Below are 19175 nucleotides of genomic sequence, written 5' to 3'. Positions count from 1 at the left end.
GTCAAAGATAATACACATTTCATCTACTTGGGGATGACAACTAATTTCAAATGGATAGATTAAAAATAGTAGTATCTCCAACACATATTTTGCTTTCTCATTTTTTAGATTCCCATTGAAAATATATTAAATTCTACCAATTCCTATTTGAAAATGGAAGGCTGTGAAATGCAGACATCCTAAAATGCAGAACTGAAACCACAAAGTATTTAATATTAACAAGTGGTCTCTTTGTTATAGGTTAAATGGAATCTTATGGAAAGATGTCAAGAGAAGCTAGAATTAAGGCAGGGTTTAAAGGCTTGCTCAGCCCTAGGGAAAACATAATGGGTTTGGCTAGTTGGACAAACATACATATATAACGACAAGTTGTACTGAGTAAGAGAAAGATAGAAACAATTGGGAAAGAATGAGAAATAGGAACTTTCTAATGGATTATGCCACACTAAATTGTAAAGAGATTCTTCTTATTTCTTTTTACATCTTCCTCTTGATAAAGCCAAGCTAACCCATACAGAACCTATATTTACTTCTGGATAGCACAGCAGGCTAAAGGAAGGGTAAGACTAAGGAAGGGGTAAATTAAATTAAAGGTACAGTGGTAGCAGTATTGTTAGTGCAGTCTTGGTTTGAATCTTGACTCAGACATTTACTTATTAGCTATTTAACCTTTAGCAAGTCACTTAATTTATCTGAGTCTGTTTCCTTATTCTTAAAATGAGAATACTTCTACCCCACAGTGTTGCCATGAGTAAAGCAATTTATAAACCTCAAAAAAACGCTTAAGAGAGTCGTAGTTATAACACAAAGTAAAAATCACCAAGTGAATTGGTGAATTAGTCATCACATCTCCAAAGGAAAAATGGATGAAAGCAAATATTCACACTATTTTAATAGTGGAGCAGCTGACCATGATGCCATATAATTGCTAATTTAAGCATATCAATCAATTTCCAATGTATAAAGAAGTTAAGATATTCCCACTTTCTTATATTCACAAATCTTTCAGGAGAATATTTTATAACAAAGTTGTGTATTTAAGGATTCACTGCAATATAGGGATTTTTGGAGCATAAATTCATAGCACTTTGGACAAATTTATAATTTCCTGATTCCCCCCTTCTGATACTGTTCATTCCACCCTCAAATATTGCATGAGTGTTTTGTCTGATAGGTCTTTTGCTTCCATCACACTCTAACATATTTATCTGTGTTGTAACTCAACTAGAATGGAAGTCCCTTTGTATTCTCATTGCCTTGTAGGTAGTAGGCAGTTAGATGTTTGTCAAAATGAATTGTGAAGCATTTTAGAAAAAGGTCAATACAATAGTATATTAGGATCCTCCACAAAGTTCTACACCAAAGCCACAATGTGGTAACCTTGGGTTCTGGAAGACTGTCTAGATTACAAACTCTGATACCATGCTGGAAAGAAGCATGGGACTGGTGACAGAGTGTGTTTATACTCTAAGTATTAGCCTATTTAAGTTCATAGTCAGTCTCATTACCAGGCTGATCATTAGATAACTGGTAACCTATGAAATCAAAATGAACTTTAGCCCTGCATACTTTCTTCCCACTCCTTCAGTGATGGTGGCAAAGAAGAGGAAAAGAGATGAGAGCGTGCTAAAAATCATTAGCTTATAGACCATTATTAAAATTTGACCCTACTGTATTGGTAAAATCTTAATCCAGAGACTAATCAGTAGATATACAACCACAGGAACTAAATCATATCAAAATAAATGAAATCTGAAGATGAAGTAAGTCATAGTTAAATGGAAGATGGTTCATAGGTCCTTCCTGGGATCACAAATAACACCAAGTTGATCATATTGTGATTTCAAAAGCAAGAAGTCAATTTTTTAATGGGATGGGTATTTGTAAAAAGAACTATAGACTATATGGATGCTTAGCACCTATATATCATGAACACTTCCTGAGAAGAGAGTTGGGGTCAAGGGTGGTAGTGGCACTGGACACTGTGAATATGAATAATGACCACAAAATTAAACAAATTACATTTTGATGGGAAATGGCTGGTTATTTATGTGGTCATCTCTGAATCTGCTGACTTATGTACTATCAGAACTGATAAAAGTCAGTATCAAATTAGAAGAATAAAAATGAGAAGATACAGCATGTAATTCCATCCTGACCACAGTATTTCAATCAATGTTGATGTTAAAAAATGGGAAACGAATTAAAGGACAGAACAACATAGACCATCATCATTTCCTAAGGAAGTTTAACCAATATAAACCAATTATTATGATGAGACCAAAAGAGTATAGAGATCACCTTATTTAGCAAACCCTTGATCTACTTTCCAAATGGGAAAGTAAGACTATCACTTTTTAAAAATATAATCTAATTTATAAAACCTAACTGAGGAGGACTGTGGGAGATAATGAACAATGTTATCATAAAACAGCAAGAAATAGCACAGGGATGAAAAGGTGACAGAGAATGAGGCAAGAAACCCAACTAAACCAGACCACCCTAAAGGAATTTATGGACAAATCCGGAAGGAAGATAACAAACAGATGACTACAAAAAAGATTTCCTAAAACATTTGTGACAAACTATTTTCTTCATCTATAATCATAGAATCACTATATTTACAAGACACTAAAGAAAATTAAAATGTGAAGAGCATCTGAATGAGACCAAAGAAGTCTAGTCTAGACATGAGAGGTCTATGCTGCAAAGACAATTCTGAGGGTATTGAAAGGTTTATTTTCAGTACAGTTATACAGAGGATACCAAGTGCTCAGAGAAATTATGAACATGATTACTACTGAAAATGGCAATTAAGAAAACTTCAATAACTACCCACCCATGTACACATTTTCCAATTGCTACAAAATCTTTATTAGAATAATCTACATACTTATTGAGAAGATCCTTGATAAAAAGCATGAAAAAGGAACGGTTTGCAAATAATATTGCATAGCACATTACATTTTACAGCCACACAATTAACCCACATTTATGGAGGATGTAAGATACCTCTGTGCTTTGTTGACTATTGTCCAGACTAGAATGTGACATGTTCAATGGATATCTCATTCAACTGCTCATGCATATACCTTAAACAGACATTGAAGATGGGCAATGAACTGGGTTCATAATTAAATCTGCAATTGAGTAGGAGGGGAGTAGGCTGGATTTTACTGTTTATACTTAAATGTGTACTTGTTAATTCTTCATTAGAATATAACCAAGCTCCTTATGAGTAGGGATTGTTTCAGTCTTTGCTATTTGTCTTCCCCAGCAAGTAGTGTTGTATCTGGCATATAGCAGTCACTTAACAAATGCTTTTTGACTGATCAATTGGATTATAGTTTGGAATTTTGCAGTGTGTTCAATTATTACAAAGTACTCTCCTGAAATAAAGGTCCCTATCCCTTTTTTAAAAAATACCAATAGTCTTCCTGTGTGCTACTTGGCTACAAAACAAAGACTATCACTGACTCTGAAGAATCATTGTTGTAGGTCAATGAAAGGGCAATGGAGAGACATATGGTGGTTGTGAATAAGCTGAAGTATTCTACCAATAATAATTATGTATTGACAGAAAAGTATATATTAACAGAAATGAGGTGAGCTAGCCATATATTAAGAATTAAGAATAACCAACTGACAGTCTGAGGGGAACTCCCTGGCTACATACTATGGGCAGTGATCCAGGGGAAGGTCTCTATCACTTTGGGTATATATCCTTTGGTGGAATTACATGATAAAGATAAGAGTTGCACAGAATGAGGTATGGATGAGTGATGATCTCCACTGGAGAAATCTATACATTAATGAGATCATAGATCTATTAAAGTAGTGTAAGAGTATTGTGAGATTGCATAAGAATGTATGTAAAGTGCTTTGTAAATTTTAAAAGTGCCATATAAATGTATACTCTCAATACAGTAATTCAAGGATCCTAGTTTTATCTGTGTAGATACTTCCCTTTCCCAGTGAGGAATGCAAACTCCTTCTTACCACATGCCTCCATCTTAAGGGATGATCTTCATGAATTGCTATACATTAGATAGTTTCTCACTTCGTGCTCCATCTATTGGTTGCTATACATTAGATAGTTTCTCACTTCGTGCTCCATCTATTGGTGATAAGCCCCTTTATACGTAGCTAGGGTGGTCCTCTGGCTAGGCTGACACACATCAGGTCTATTGCAAAGTTTATACTAAAAGTTTTCTAGCTTGGTAGAATCACCGAGACCTTGTATTCCACTGATATAGTCTTTAAGAACCTATGGTCACTTCCATACCATAATGAGGCAATAGGGTAGGACTTCAGTGACATTTTAAAAATATTGTTCAAGTCATCCATATTATATTCTGTAATTTTAATGTCACTGATACTTTTGTCCATTTTAGGAGTATAGTCTGGGTTTTTAGGTAAGAGTAGAAGACTTGAAAGTAAACAAATTTAACAGTTAACTCTTGATTAGATTGATCAATGAATGGCATAATTTTTGTGTTAAACCAAATCTGTGGATGATTTGGCAAGTCGATTACAGCTGTAGCTGGGGTATTAAAAGGAATGCCAGATAGAGGAGAGCAAACACACAAAAAAATTATATTTTCTAATGCTACACATTCACTTACAGGTAAGGCTCAACTAGTTAGGCCCATTGTGGTAGAACATGATCAATAAATTAAAAGTGAATTAGAGTCAAAATAGTGTTTTTACTGGGATTATTGGACAAGCCAACCTAAATGGTTGAAAAGGTTTTATATAAGGCTAGAACCTGTTAATATCTGTTTATTTTCATAAGGTGTTATTTCATTGACAAATATTTAATGAATGCCACTTTGGGCAGATGATTGTAATAAAGATTCTACTGGGCAATAAAAAAGAAACATAAGCCAATAGCTCTGCCCTTGAGGGGTTTATAATCAAACTGAATTGCATAGAGTCTTCCTTCTTTAAATTCCTGATATATTTACAGCAAAAAGAAAATGTGTATAAAGAATATATTCAAGAACAAAAATGTGCTTAACCAGAAAATGTCTTTTATTCTTTATTTTTTTTCCCATTTTTGTGGAATTGTTAGCACAGCCTTCTATATACCTTTAAAGTCATTTTTTTTGCCCATATAGTTTTATTTTAGAATAACAATCTCAACCATTTCTACAGAAAAAAAACGTAGCGAGAAATGGTTAAAACAAATATGTTAACAGTAATTTTTCTTCTTCAAATATTTGCTCAAAGTGAAATTGCTGTCAATTAAATCAACTGTTCAATTAATGACAAGTACATCAGTACATAGTGTAAAGATAAACATAACAACACAATGCATATTTTACATCCAATGCATGTATATCAGAAGGCACATGTAGTGACACATGCACATACATTTATACACATAGGTACACACACATATGTCCTGTTAGCTACAGCTATGGTTTTGCTGTTGGTTAATGCCATGGTATAAACTGGAAGGCCTATGTAATCAAATGTAGAGATGATCCAATTAGTTTCAGATAACAACAAGATTTTTAAAAGCATTCCATATTATTTTACAATAAAGATAACTATATTTGAGTGTAATAAAAATCTCAATATATTGAAATTATGGAAAAAATTGAAATGTGCAGTACTATCACAGATTAATCTGGTAGTACTGAGTGATAAAAAAAAAAATTTGTGGAAAGCTAATTTAAATGCATTTTGACAAAACTCTCAATGCCATTGCCAGAGAATGGAGTCATCTGGCTATCTGAAGGGTAGAGGTTAATAGGCATTGTTAGATCTTTGCATTCTCTAAAATTTCCAGATAGATTTTTAATGCAATCAATTAGGCCAATAAGAGGCTTTTGACTAGAAGGGTAACAAGGTGTTGCCTTGTGGCAGTATAGAGAAAATATCTTGCTACCTTTCTATGGAGAGACAAACAAGTCATTCTAAATCACACACTTCACTGAATGCTTTGGTCCTATAGGAATTATAAATGGCAAAACAAAACAAAACAAAAAACCCAAAACAAGAAAACCCAAAAAACAAAAACCCACCAAACCATGATAATGTCTAAACATCATTTAAATTAGTGTGCTTTGTGCTTTAACAGAGAAGGTTTGATTTAAAATCAGAATCTTCCATATTTCAGACCTGAATTTGTACACTAACAAGTCACCTTGGGTATCTTTCTGCTATAGGACCATCATGGTGAATTAATACAGGCTCTGGAGCAAAGATCTGGGTACACACAAAGTCAACTTGGGATACTCCCATCTCTCCACTCTGAACTTTGGTTCACACGTGTTTTGAAATTCTTGGTGCGCCTCACATATCAATTCTAAAGGATGACAGCTATTTGACATTCAATGACAATATGAACAATATAATGTTTGTGTCACAAGTACCATGGTTAGTTACAAGGACCACAAGGGCTTTGTGTGATTCCGTGCTAAGTCTCAGAGCAGTCACCTTGTGTGGAAGAAATGATACACTCTCATAAACACAGTAGTGAAAACAAATACCCACAGCTAAGATCAAATGCTGCCATGCACAACTCTAGACTTCATCCAAAACAGTTGTTCACAAGTTGAATAGAATCATCACTGATTTTTCCCTTTCATGACTGAGTTCTCTAGAATTCTGCAGCCCAGACAGTGAAGTTGAAAAATAAGTATCAGTCAAATCTTGGTCACTTAGGCATAGAGATAATTCTACCATCACCTGAAAAATTGAGATTTTCACAATTCTAGAGCTGTAGGATTCTCAGGCAATGATGTCTCTTAAAACCTTTTTCCAATATGGCTGAGGATGTTATATGCTACTTTTTTTTTTAAAGCCATAGACACATTTTGCCCTAGTCCCTTTTCTAAATATATATAAATGCGCACGCACACACACACACACGCACACACATAGACACGCAACTTAATTTCCTTCACAGCACACTTGTTGGACAGCATTGAATAGCAGTTCATAAATAAACTAGTTCCTTTGTGCAACATGAACATTTGGCTAGCAGCACAAAAGAGCAAACTATCATTACCCTCTCCCTCCCCCCCCTCCTGCCCTTTCTATTTTCAGGGCACTTCCCATCTCAAATTCAAAAGAGGAGAATTCTTAAAAGAAATGTATGTATTTGGCAAAACTTTCAAGGCATTTAAACAGCAGGCCAATTTCTTCCAAATTATTATTTCCTTCAGAGGATGAGGAAGTGGTAGGTTGAGTGTGCTTGTGTTTTAAATTCTCTGATGACTGATCAGTTATTTACAAAAAAATTTGAGAGAAGCCTCCTAATGTACTACCCTAGCATTTAGTCATCCAATAAAAACCTCATCATTTTAATAGTATTACCAATACTACTTTAAAAACAATGAGAAAAGGGCAGAACACAGCACAGCATTTTATATAGATGAAAAGTGTGTCTGTATACCTGCTCCTATTTAGTGCAGTAGATGATCAGTGAATACTTGGATACTAAATTAGGCACATAATTAAAATGCCTGTCCTGTTTGATTTTAAAGGACCAGCTAGTTCTTTTACTTGTCTGGCTGTTCCCTTGAATATCTCAGGATTTACATCTTGGGGTAGGCTACTGTCAGAAATCTCTCAATTTCTAGGCCTAGTAGAGGCAAGTTTTTATTCTAAGGCCTTGCTGCAACGATCACAATTTAAAATCAGTTTGGTACAACTGAGTTATCTTATAATGAACTTTTAAAGGGGAATAGAGGTAGAGGCTGGTCTAAATTAAGAGATCATACGGCTCAGTCAGGGTGAATTTAAAAATATGCTTTTCATTCAACATTTTTTCATTTTAGGTCCTAAATGAGGTAAAAATGCATAAAAAGCTGCATTTCAGTAGTGTTGAGGGCACTCAGTGGTGATCTTTTATCAAGAGATGATAAAGTATATTTTTGTTTTAATTTCCTAGGAAAATATGGAGGAATTGGTTGTTATGTGTAAAAACTGTATACCATGTCAACCTAGGATGGGAACCTGATGGATGTCACCCTACTAACAAATCTTCACAAAATGTCAAACTCAAGGAACATGAAGCTACCATGATTACCAAAGAAGTATCTGCCTAGGGCTTAGTCTTCTGGGTAAACTATAATTTTGGATAAAGTGAAGAACATAAACCAATCATATACATATGCATGTTCCCCACATGCCCCAGCAAGGGGTCTAAAATGGCTAATTTCTAAAAATCTTAATGGAAAAAATGGGCTGTATTTTATCACTAGAAGTTGATTTAAAATATTGAAAGCAAGTACAATTAGGATTCCACTTTAGCACCATGAATTGTGACTGAAATTTATGTCCTCCTGTTTAGGCAGGACTAAACACCGATGGTACTCTGGTGTGGCAGATTTGAGGCATGTTGGTTGCTGCATCATAAATGGAAGCTGTATTGTAAATTGAGAACAACTAGGCTTGTGGGAAAAATCCTAAGCATACTATCATCTTAGGTAGATTTTCCTGATTTGGGGACATTACTTGGTGGTGTGGTGTTTTGTCGGCTAAATCCAAGTCCTAATCCTTTGGGCCTCTGCATGGCCTGTATTGGCTCAGACATCCCCTTGCCGTCTCTTCCAAGGCCCGTTCCGGGTGTCCAGCCCATGCTCTGAAGCATTCGGTTTCCAATGTTGGTCTCTGGGATTGGTTGGGCATTTTCACCTACAAGTCCTGCATTAATGACATAAACAACATTATTCAGTATTATCATGAGAAGAGAGGAGGATTTCATCAGTTGAGAAATATTATTCTTCTGATTGTTATAACTGGATAGGAAGCTGGAACAAGCTGCTTTTGCACGCACTGATCTCATGGAGAACTTGAATGTGAAAGCTGAGCATATGTATTACATGGTAGATTCTGGAAATGATAAAATAAGCACAATTTAATTATCCTACTCTGACAGACTAAGAAGAAAATAACACAAAACCCTAACAATCTCAAGGACTCCCAGACTCATCTGTTTGCCATGGCTACAGCACAGCACTGCCTTTTGTGTACTTCATCTCAATAGCTATGAGGTATGATTTAATGACAGATAAAAAGGGAGTAAATGGTAAAACTTTAGTTAACTTGAACCCAACTAGCTGAAGTTTTTCTCTCCCTTTGCTTGAGAAAGACTGAAAAGACTAAAGAATAACCCATTATGGATTTGTTAAAAAGAAAAAAAAAAGTAATGTCTAAGATATGAATTCAGTGTACTCTCTTACAGCAGTAGTCCTTAATTTGTTGGCCAATGACAGGGCTTATGGCTTTAGGTTTTTCCTTGGTTCTTTAGGGAAACTGTCATTCAGATTCAACAAACATTTATTTAGTTAAACACAACTACCTCCCTCTACCCTCCCCCTCAACCCCCATCACTGCCTTGTCATGGTGGAGGTGCTTGTGTAGCTCAATGAAACTATGAGCTATGTCATACAGGGTTACCCAAGACAGACAGGTCATAGTGGAGAGTTCTGACAAAAGGTAAGCTACTGGAGAAGGAAATGGCAAAACCCTCCAGTATCTTTGTCAAGAAAACCCCATGGACAGTACTAAAATGAAAAACAAGACCAAAAAAAACAAAACAAAACAAAAAACAAAAACAAAACAACAGAAAATGGTTGGAACAGAAGCAGAAGAGATTAAGAAGAGGTGGAAAGAAACTATAACAAGAAAGATCTTAACATCACCAATAACCATGATGGTGTGGTTACTAGTCTAGAGCCAGACATCCTGGAGAACAAAGTCAAGTGGGCTTTAGGAAGCACTGCTAACAATAAGAATAAGGTTAGTGCAGGTGATGGAATTCCAGCTGAGCTATTTAAAACTCTAAAGAATGATGCTGTTAAAGTGCTGCATTTGATATGCCAGCAAATTTAGAAAACCCAACAGTGGCTACTAGATTAGAAAAGATCAGTTTATCTCCCAATCCTAAAGAACAGCAATGCCAAGGAATGTTCAAATTACTAAACAATTGCGCTCATTTCACATGACAGCAAGGTCATGCTTTGGATTCTGGAAGCGAGGCTTCAGCAATATGAGAACCAAAAATTACCAGAACAGGCTGGTTTTTGAAGAGGCAGAAGAACTAGAGACCAAATTATTAACATTTGCTGGATTATGGAGAGAGAAAGGGAGTTCCAGAAAACAAATAAACATCTTTTTATGCTTAAATGACTACACTAAAGCCTTTGACTGTGTGGATCACAACAAAATATGGCAAGTCCTCAAAGAGTTGGGAGTGCCAGATTATCTTACTCATCTCCTGAGGATCTTGTATGTGGGCCAAAAAGCAATGGTTAGAAGTAAATATGAAATAACTGATTGTTTTAATAATGGCAAAGAAGTATGATAAAGCTATATACTGTCAACTTATTTATTTGACCTATATGCAGAGCATATCATGTGAAATGCCAGGATGGATGAATCAAAAGCTGGAATTAAGGTTGCCAGGAGAAATATTAACATTCTCAGATATGCAGATGATATAACTCTGATGGCACAAAATGAAGAGAAATTAAGATGCTTCCTGATGAAAGGGAAAAAGTAGAGTGTAAAAGCTGGCTTGAAGCTTAACTTAAAAAAAAATAAGATCTTGGCAACTGGTTCCATCATTTCCAGGCAGAGAAAGGGAGAAAAAAATGGAAGGAGTGTCAGATTTTATATTCTTGGGATCAAAGATCACTGCAGACAGTGCTTATAGCCATGAAATTAAAAGATGCTTGCTTCTTAGAAGTAAGACTATGGTAAATCTAGACAACATACTAAAAAGCAGAGACACCACCTTGCCAACAAAGGTCCATATAATCAAAGCTATGGTTTTTCCAGCATGAAAGGTGAGTATTGCAGAATCACTGCTTTTGAATTTTGGTGTTGGAGAAGTTTTGAAAGTCCCTTAGATAGCAAGGAGATCAAATCAGTCAATGCTTAAAGAAATTAAATCAGGCTATTCACTGCAAAGCCAAATACTGAAATTGAAGCTTACATACTTCGGCCACATAATATTAGATGGGAGTCACTGGAAAAGACCATGATGTTGGGAAAAATTGAAGGCAAAAGGAAAAGGGGACAGCAGAGGATGAGATGGTTATATAACATAACGGAAACAATGAACAGTTACTTGGACAAACTTAGAGAAATAGTGGAGGATAGAAGGGGTTGGTGTGCTATGGGGACATGAAGAGTTGGAATGACTGAACAACAACAACTAACAACAAAGATAAAACAGACCTTGCTTTTGAGAGGCTTACCTCCTACTTGGTGAATATAACATACACACAGATCATTTGAAGGGGAGGGAACATTAGCAGCTGGAAGTACTGGCGGAGGTTTCACAATGGAGGTGGCAAGTACCAGAGCTGACTTTGAAGAAAGACAAGGATTCTGAGAAGAGGAGATGAGTTTGGAGTATATTATGGGCATGGGACAAATACACAGAAATAGGAAAGAGAACGTCAAGATCAGGAATGGCTGGTTGTACAGTTTAGTAAGAACATTGTGTGAGGAGAAACAATGTGAAACAAAACTAGAAAGGGAAGTGGGAACCAAACTGTGGTAGGAGTAAAGGGACCGGTGGAAAAGTCTGTATTTTGTCCCCAAGACAATGAGGAACCACTGACGGTTCTTGAGTCGGCGAGTGAGATCTGCCCCCTGAGAATATTATTTTGGCAACTGTATGGAGGTTGGATTGGACAGAAGAAGAGAAAAATCAGATTATTCCAACAGTTCCAGTAAGAGGTAATGAGTGCCAAAAGTGGTCATGTGAGTAGAAGAGGACTGATATAGTATGGAAGGAGAACTGATAAGACTTGGCAACTGATTGGATATGGGGAAGGATAGGGAAGATCTTGTTAGCATTGATATTGAGTTTATTAACCTGGGTGACAGAGAGTGATCTCAAAAGAAATAGAATTCCCACATGTACAAAAATATTTATAGCAGCTCTTTTTGTGGTGGACAAGAATTGGAAACTGAGCGAACGCCCATCAATTGGGGAATGGCTGGACAAGTTGTGGTGCATGAATGTAATGGAATATTATTGTGCTATAAGAAATGATGAGTAGGTGGACTTCAGAAAAACCCGGAAAGACTTGTATGGACTGATGCTGACTGAAGTGAGCAGAACCAGAACATTGTATACAGTAACAGCCACATTGTATGATGACTAACTTTGATCGACTTAGCTCTTCTCAGCAATGCAAGGATCTAAGACAACTTCAAAAGACAAATGATGGAAAATGCTGTCCATACCCAGAGAAAGAACTATGGAGTCTGATCGCAGATCAAAGCATACTATTTGCTCTCTCTTTTGTTGTTGTTTGTTTTGTTTCTTCTTTCTCATGGTTCCTCCCATTGGTTCTAATTCTTCTTTACAACATGACTAATGTGAAAATATGTTTAATATGAATGTATATGCAGAGCCTATATCAGATTGCATGCCATCTTGGAAAAAGATGGGAGGGAGAGAAGGGGGGGGGTGGAATTTAAAACTCAAAAGCTTATAGAAAGAGGCAGCTAGGTGGCACAGTAGAAAGAGCACCAGCCCTGAAGTCAGGAGTACCTGAGTTCAAATCTGGCCTCAGACCAAACACTTGACACTTACTAGCTGTGTGACCCTGGGCAAGTCACTTAACCCCAATTGCCTTAAAAAAGAAAAAAAAGAAAAAAAAAAGAAAGGGGCAGGTAGGTGGCACAGTGAATAGAGCACCAGCCCTGGATTCAGGAGGAACTGAGTTCAAATCCGGCTTCAGACGCATAACACTGACTAGCTGTGTGACCCTGGGCAAGTCACTTAACCCCATTGCCTAGCCCCCCCGCCACAAAAAAAGCTTATAGAAGTTATGTTGAAAATTAAAAATAAATAATTAAAAAATAAATATCTTTATTCATTGTTTTTTTTTTTAAAAGGAATAAGATAGTTTTTTGGGGGGGCAAGGGTAGTGAATTAATAACATAATTTGCTAGCATTTATATAGTGTTGGAAAGTTGAGAAAGCACTTTATACATGTTATCTCATTTGGTCTTCATAAAAACTCTGTGAGGTAAGTGCTTTATAGATGAGGAAACTGAGACTGTAGAGGGTTAAGTGACTTGTGCAGAGTTCAACTTTATTAGGCATCTGAGGCATGATTTGACATGAGGTCTTTCTGACTCCAAATCCAGTACTCTAACCTCTGTGTCATCTAGCTGCCTTTAGGAAATAATCAACTTGGTTTGGATGAATTTGAGATGCTGCTTTGGCATTTAGATGGTCCTATTCAACTGGCACTTGAAGATGTGGGACTAGAATTTGGGAGCAATAAATTAGGTTTGGATACAAAAATTCTGGAATCATATGTATAGTGTTAATTGAATTTGGATGAAATCATCAAGGAGCTTAATGCAGGGAGAGAAGAGGGCTTGGTATAGAGTTTTTGGGTACTTAGATGGTTGGGAGATGACATTTTAAATGTCTACAGAATACGAGAAAGGCGTAGAGTCAGGTCTTTGGCTTACTGCCATTTGTCTAGGGGTATAGGAAGCTCTTGGAATCTTCCCTTTCTCTCCCTACCCACATCTCTCTTCTTTGAGTAGTTTCCTTTCCACAGTTATGGTGGGATGAGAACATGGACAGGCGCTGCAGTAGCACCCTCTCCCCTTCACCTCCACAGGCCTGTTTCCAATGGCTTTTTGGTAGCATTTCCTTTTCAGCACCTTTTCCCCACCTTCCCTATCAGCAAGCACCACTCCTGTCACTTCTATCAATAGTAAATCTGTAGATAAAGAGAAAAGCATATACTTACCATTCTGTACCATCACTATCTACAATTCCACACTGTGACAACTGATGTTCAGAACAACAAAACCAATGAACTACAGAAAGCTTAATCATCAAAGTAATGTGAAATTATGTTCAGTAAGCTATATTTATGAAGGGGTCGTCTAAGTTTCACTTTATCAGAAAACTCACTTAAAAAGAGCATCTCGTTTCCAAAGTATTTCAGTAACTTAAGGTTTCACTACACACGTTAGCAGGACATCTGGGGCTGAATTAACTCTTTAGGTTGCTAGTATTTTTTTAAAGAAAGGTATACTAATTTATTGATGGTTTCTAGCAATAGGAAGGGCTCAATGCTAAAGGAAGATAAAATATACTCCTCCTTCCTTTTTCCACACCCCTCTGCCCATGACAGAAAAAAATTAATTTCAATTTAATAAAGTTTTTTAGTATCCAGAGAACACTCTTGGTTAGTTGAGGTCAATTTTTAGGCTTAGAACATTTGATAGGTCTTGATTTATTTGGTTTTAATTTTTTTCATACAGTTTTTATTTCCTAATTAGTAGTAATAAATGTCCTAACACATCTTCTCAAGCACAGCTTCCAACAATGAATGCCAGGAGCAGACCAAAGATTGGCCAGCTAGGGCTCTGGGAGAAGGTGTGTCTGGCACAGTGCCTCTAGAAAGGCTTACTCTTGGATATGGTGGTACTGACCTAACCAGAAGCAAGAGGCTGGCCATAGAAGCCACTTCATGAAAAGAAAAGAACCCCAAATTTAGCTAGCAAAAAAAAGAAATCTAAGTTACAGTAAAAGCAGAGAAACACATTTCAAACAAAAATATGTAGAAATTCCATTCTTTTTCTCATGAAAGCAAAAATGCTTATAAGAAATGCCCCATTGGGCCAGAACAGATGGACCATCTACTCCAATATATGGCTGTGATATTTTGGAGAGCATGATACTGACCTCTAAAGGTTAGAGATGTGCCCAAAACACCCATAATTTCAGCATATGTGAAATTACTGTAAGGAAATGTGATTTTTATCAGAGTAAGGAATCCCCTCCATAAATATAGATTGCATTCCAACACAACTACAACTTTGAAGATAAGTACTGGGGAATTGATCAAGGCACATAGAGGGTAAGTGACTTGTCCAAGGTTAAAGGCTAATGCAGGATTCAAACCCAGGTCTCCTTGCTTCCAATTTCAGCACTATTCATTATGTCAAGCTGTGTCACATAATTTGCTTATAATAACCAATTAGATATTCATCATGGATTAATTTAAGTTCTTATTTATATTTTTTGCATGTTATATTAGGACTGAAGACTAAATAAGATCTTCATTTGCTGCAATATTTGCATTGGTATAGTCATTCCAAGGATGGCTTCCTGAGGCTTAACCTGACTGCTGGACTACCAGATGTGACAAGGATCACAATGTGATAGGAAAAAAACATGTTGATATAAGGAGTAGTTTGCAATGGCTGGAGTCTGATGTCAAAAAGAAAATCCTTGACTGACTTTGTTCTTTGTGGCCAAAGACCAAAAAAGCATGCACAAAAATAATAATTGAGTACTTCAGGTGCCAACAATTTTAAGAGGTAGCATGAACCTTCTAAGTGCACAAAACAAGGGCAAGTCACTTGTCAAAAGGCTTCCTTAATATAATAACAAAACCAGCAATTAAATTTTTATTTTGAAACGATGTTTATGGTGGCAATGAAGGCAGATTTCCATGAAAAATTAAGGCACGTAATTTTTTCTTAACAGCTGCTGATACAGGTATGTTCTGGTTAAACAGTACGCTAGCATTCAGTACCATACCCTTGATTTTACAGTGATTGCCATGAATTAATTTAATTCCATCTGTAAGCTAAAATCAGATCAGAGGTCTAATGTTGCTGCAGGCTACACATCTGTTTAATCATTTTTGGATACAACAGCTTGCAAAAGTTCAGGCTTAAAATTTGTTTAATACCTAAGAAATAACATTAGCCTAGTTCAAAAAAAAATCTCAGCTAGAATTATGAAACTGTGATCCTTTCTCAATCTTGAACAGGAAGGCCAGCATGGGCAACCTAATTCTGTATCTTAATTATAAAATTCTGACCAAAGCCTTATAAGCCTATTATGGAAGCCCATGCGTATCTACACTAGCCTGCAGCTTGTATTTTTATTTTCATGATCAAAACTTGATTCTTTGTTTTAAATGTTAGTTTCATTTGAGCAAACTACTAAAATTTGTATTTTTAAAGAAATTTCTTATAGCGGGAAGAAAAAAGTCACAAGGAAGAGATGGGGGAGAAGGGACCCATGTCTCCAAACACTCAATCTTAAAAAAAATTCTATGAATCATTAAATGAAAAGCCTAGAAACATCATATTTCATGGAAAATGATAGCACACTGAAATCTCCTTTGAGTCTTTCATCTTTCTTTTTATAAGATTATAGTACTCTGCACAGTACTCCTCAACTGTTACTTCCTTTTCTATCACTCCTAGCAGTGCTAAATCCTTTAAGCCCTTTCCTAGAAGGCTCTCCTTTTGCTTGGGCAATTTTAGCAATACATAGTCTGCTCACCCCTCACCCTCTTTATGCTGGATCTCACTTACATCTAATACGGCAGAGTCTGTCTTTTTTTCTCCTCAAATCTTCCAAAGAGTATTGCGGATGGTAATTCACTTGCGTAATTGGCTCAAGAGATGAAAATCTTGTATCGGTCTCTCTTAGCCACTAATCTATCCAGCTGACTGCAAGCCTAATTGGCAGCTTGTTTAGTAATTTGGCTCCTAAAATGTTGTATCGATGTTGGATAAACAGCCAATGGAAGGGGAGGTGATACATGCTGGTTCCCTTATAACAGTGAGAGCTGTCAGTCTCCTTTTCTCCTGACCCAGGATTTAGAAAGCATTTTGCGTTTCATGCCTACCTGCTTTCTGCTGCTTCCATTGTATTAGCAGGGCCATAGATGGTTTGTTTTGTTGCAAGATATAAATCTACCAGGAAAATTATTAAAACTGTAAACTAATACTGTATGCTGTACGTCTGTGATAACTAATGAAGGGACATGGGTTTCTGTACACTGGTAAATAGTCAAGAATACTATTAAGAATTGCATCAGATGTGAGAAAAAACATACCAAAATTCAGACAGGAGCAAGATATGTTATATAGTATTCCTGCCAAATATGTTATTAATGATTTAATTTTTGGATAAAATAAGCATTACTAACAAAGCTACTATGACTTGTGATTATGTAGGAATTTTACAAGTGATTCTTATTGAGTAAAAAGTTCAGAATGATTTCTTCTGAGAATGTTCAACATTCACTTTCAATTAAGGCATATTCAATCTAAAATTGGTAGCTTTTTGGATGGAAAGATTGAAGACATTAAAGAATCTTTCAATGCAGTTTGAATTTTAGTAGTTCAGTAATCAATGAGTACATGTTAAAATGGTTTTATATTTAGGAAACATTATTAGAAATGATCTGGCATTGTGGTAAATGAGCAATAGGGTGTTTTGGTGAATCACAGCCTTTCAGACCATCTAGGGACCTGGTAAATCATTTAGACTAGTCCTTTCATTCATGAGATGAGGAATGGAGATTCATAGAGGCTAAGGGACCTGCCCTAGGTCAATAGTTGGTAGACACTAGAATCTATATCTCTTGACTTTCAGAGCATTGTTCCTTCTACTATCTTATTTTTCCATTCAGTCATTTTTGTTAATAGAGAAACATCAGAAAAGCCAAAGAGAATAATCATATATCACGTGTGACCAATTTTTGAAGAATTTAAAAAAACTCACATATTATAATTACATTGAACAAAATTTAACCTTTCTTGGATATATCAGAAGAATGTTGTAGGTGCTTCAGGACCATCAATTACCTTTGCAGATATGTGTGAGTGCTGGCTAATAAAAAAGTAATTGATTAATAGGTTGTTGGGTAAACCAATTTTTAATTATTAAATAATACAGGTCTATTGGGAATTGGGCAGTTAGATGGATATATAGTGGATAGAGTGCCAGGACTGGAGTCAGGAAGACTCATCTACCTGAGTTCACATCTAGCCTCAGATACTAGCTGTGTGACCCTTGGGCAAACACTTAACCCTTAGTTCCTCATCTGCAAAATGAGTTGGAGAAGGAAATGGTAAACCACTCTAGTATTTTTGCCAAGAAAACCCCAATAGGATTGTGAAGAATTGGACATGACTGAAACAAATAAACGACAATTGAGAATTGCCTATTAATACCTATTTTACCCAGGTATGCATGGCATCCTTTGGGTACTTGCAAGTTATTCTAGGAAAGCACACACACTCTGGCAGCTCTTACCAAGTTGGAAAGGCTTCAAATACAAGTCCAGTGTTGGCTTATGTATTGGTTGTCTAAGGAATCATGGAGAATTACAGAGTCTCAGAGTTGGAAGGGACCTCAAAGGCTGTCCACTCCAACCCATACTTGAAAACCCATACTAGAGATCTCTATCACATATCTGGCAAGTGGTCACCTAGCCTTTGTTCCAGTGAAGGGGAATCAACTGCCTTCCAAAGCAGCCCACTCTGCTTTTGATTAGGTATAAATATTACAAAGTGTTTCCTTCTATCAAGGCTAAATTTGCCTTTATGGAACTGCTTATTCATTACTGTCAGTTCTTTCCTCAGCAGATGAATAGAATAAGTTGAATCTCTCATAGATAGCCCTTCAAATATTTAAAAAAAGCTGTCATATGCCCAGTAAATTGTCTCTTCTCCAGGACAAATACCGCCAGTTCTTTCAACCAATCTTCATATGGCATGATTTCAAGGGCCCTTCCCCGTTCTGGTTGTTCATTTCCAGAAGCTATCAATGGTGGCACCCAGAATTGAACATTCTACTCCAGACATCATTTGACCAGAAAGAGCAGAGCTGGCTAGTCCCTTTTGTGGTCCAGTACATGTACTCTCTTAATGGAGCCTAAGATAACATTCACTTTCTGATGACACTTTATTGACTTATATTGAGCTTGTTGTCCACAAAAGCTCTCTCTAGTTCATTTTGAAATTAACTCCCTCAAGGATAAAACCTTAAATTTGTCACTGTTCAAATTATCTTATTAGAATAGCTTAGATTAGTTAAATTTAGAGAGGCTCATCATCAGAAGGTTGTTCACAGGCAGGATGATGACTTTTTCAGACACAGAAAACTCAAAAAAAGCAGTAACTAAGGGTTATTGGGAATTATGATCTGCATTAACAGAGGAAGTACTCCCATTGACAAAATCATAGATCCTTGGAATATTACAAATTTTGAGGGAAGGAAATATTTTGACATTGCTAGCAGATTAAAATTACTAGAAAGAATGAAAAAAAATGGATTTCATAACTGAGAATATTTTTTATAATCTCTAGGCACCCAAATCAATTGCATATATATATATATATATATATAT

The 19175-nt window shown here is 36.3% G+C and overlaps 1 protein-coding gene across 1 annotated transcript in view; it reads right to left on the bottom strand.

Annotated features, from left to right (window-relative positions):
- Positions 1 to 5018: 5018 nt before the first annotated feature.
- The window catches only part of GPATCH2 (G-patch domain containing 2), a 272302-nt gene continuing 258145 nt past the window's right edge, over positions 5019 to 19175 (bottom strand). Inside the window, exon 10 of the mRNA XM_027871257.1 lies at positions 5019 to 8661. Within this exon, the coding sequence (XP_027727058.1) occupies positions 8441 to 8661 (221 nt within the window). The 3' untranslated portion in view covers positions 5019 to 8440. The remainder of the gene's footprint in view (positions 8662 to 19175) is intronic.

Source organism: Vombatus ursinus, unplaced genomic scaffold (genome assembly GCF_900497805.2).
Source record: "Vombatus ursinus unplaced genomic scaffold, bare-nosed wombat genome assembly UNPS02014798.1, whole genome shotgun sequence".
Classification (NCBI taxonomy): Eukaryota; Metazoa; Chordata; class Mammalia; order Diprotodontia; family Vombatidae; genus Vombatus; species Vombatus ursinus.
Note: the sequence above shows the minus strand (reverse complement) of the source record. Positions and strands in the feature narration are given on the sequence as shown.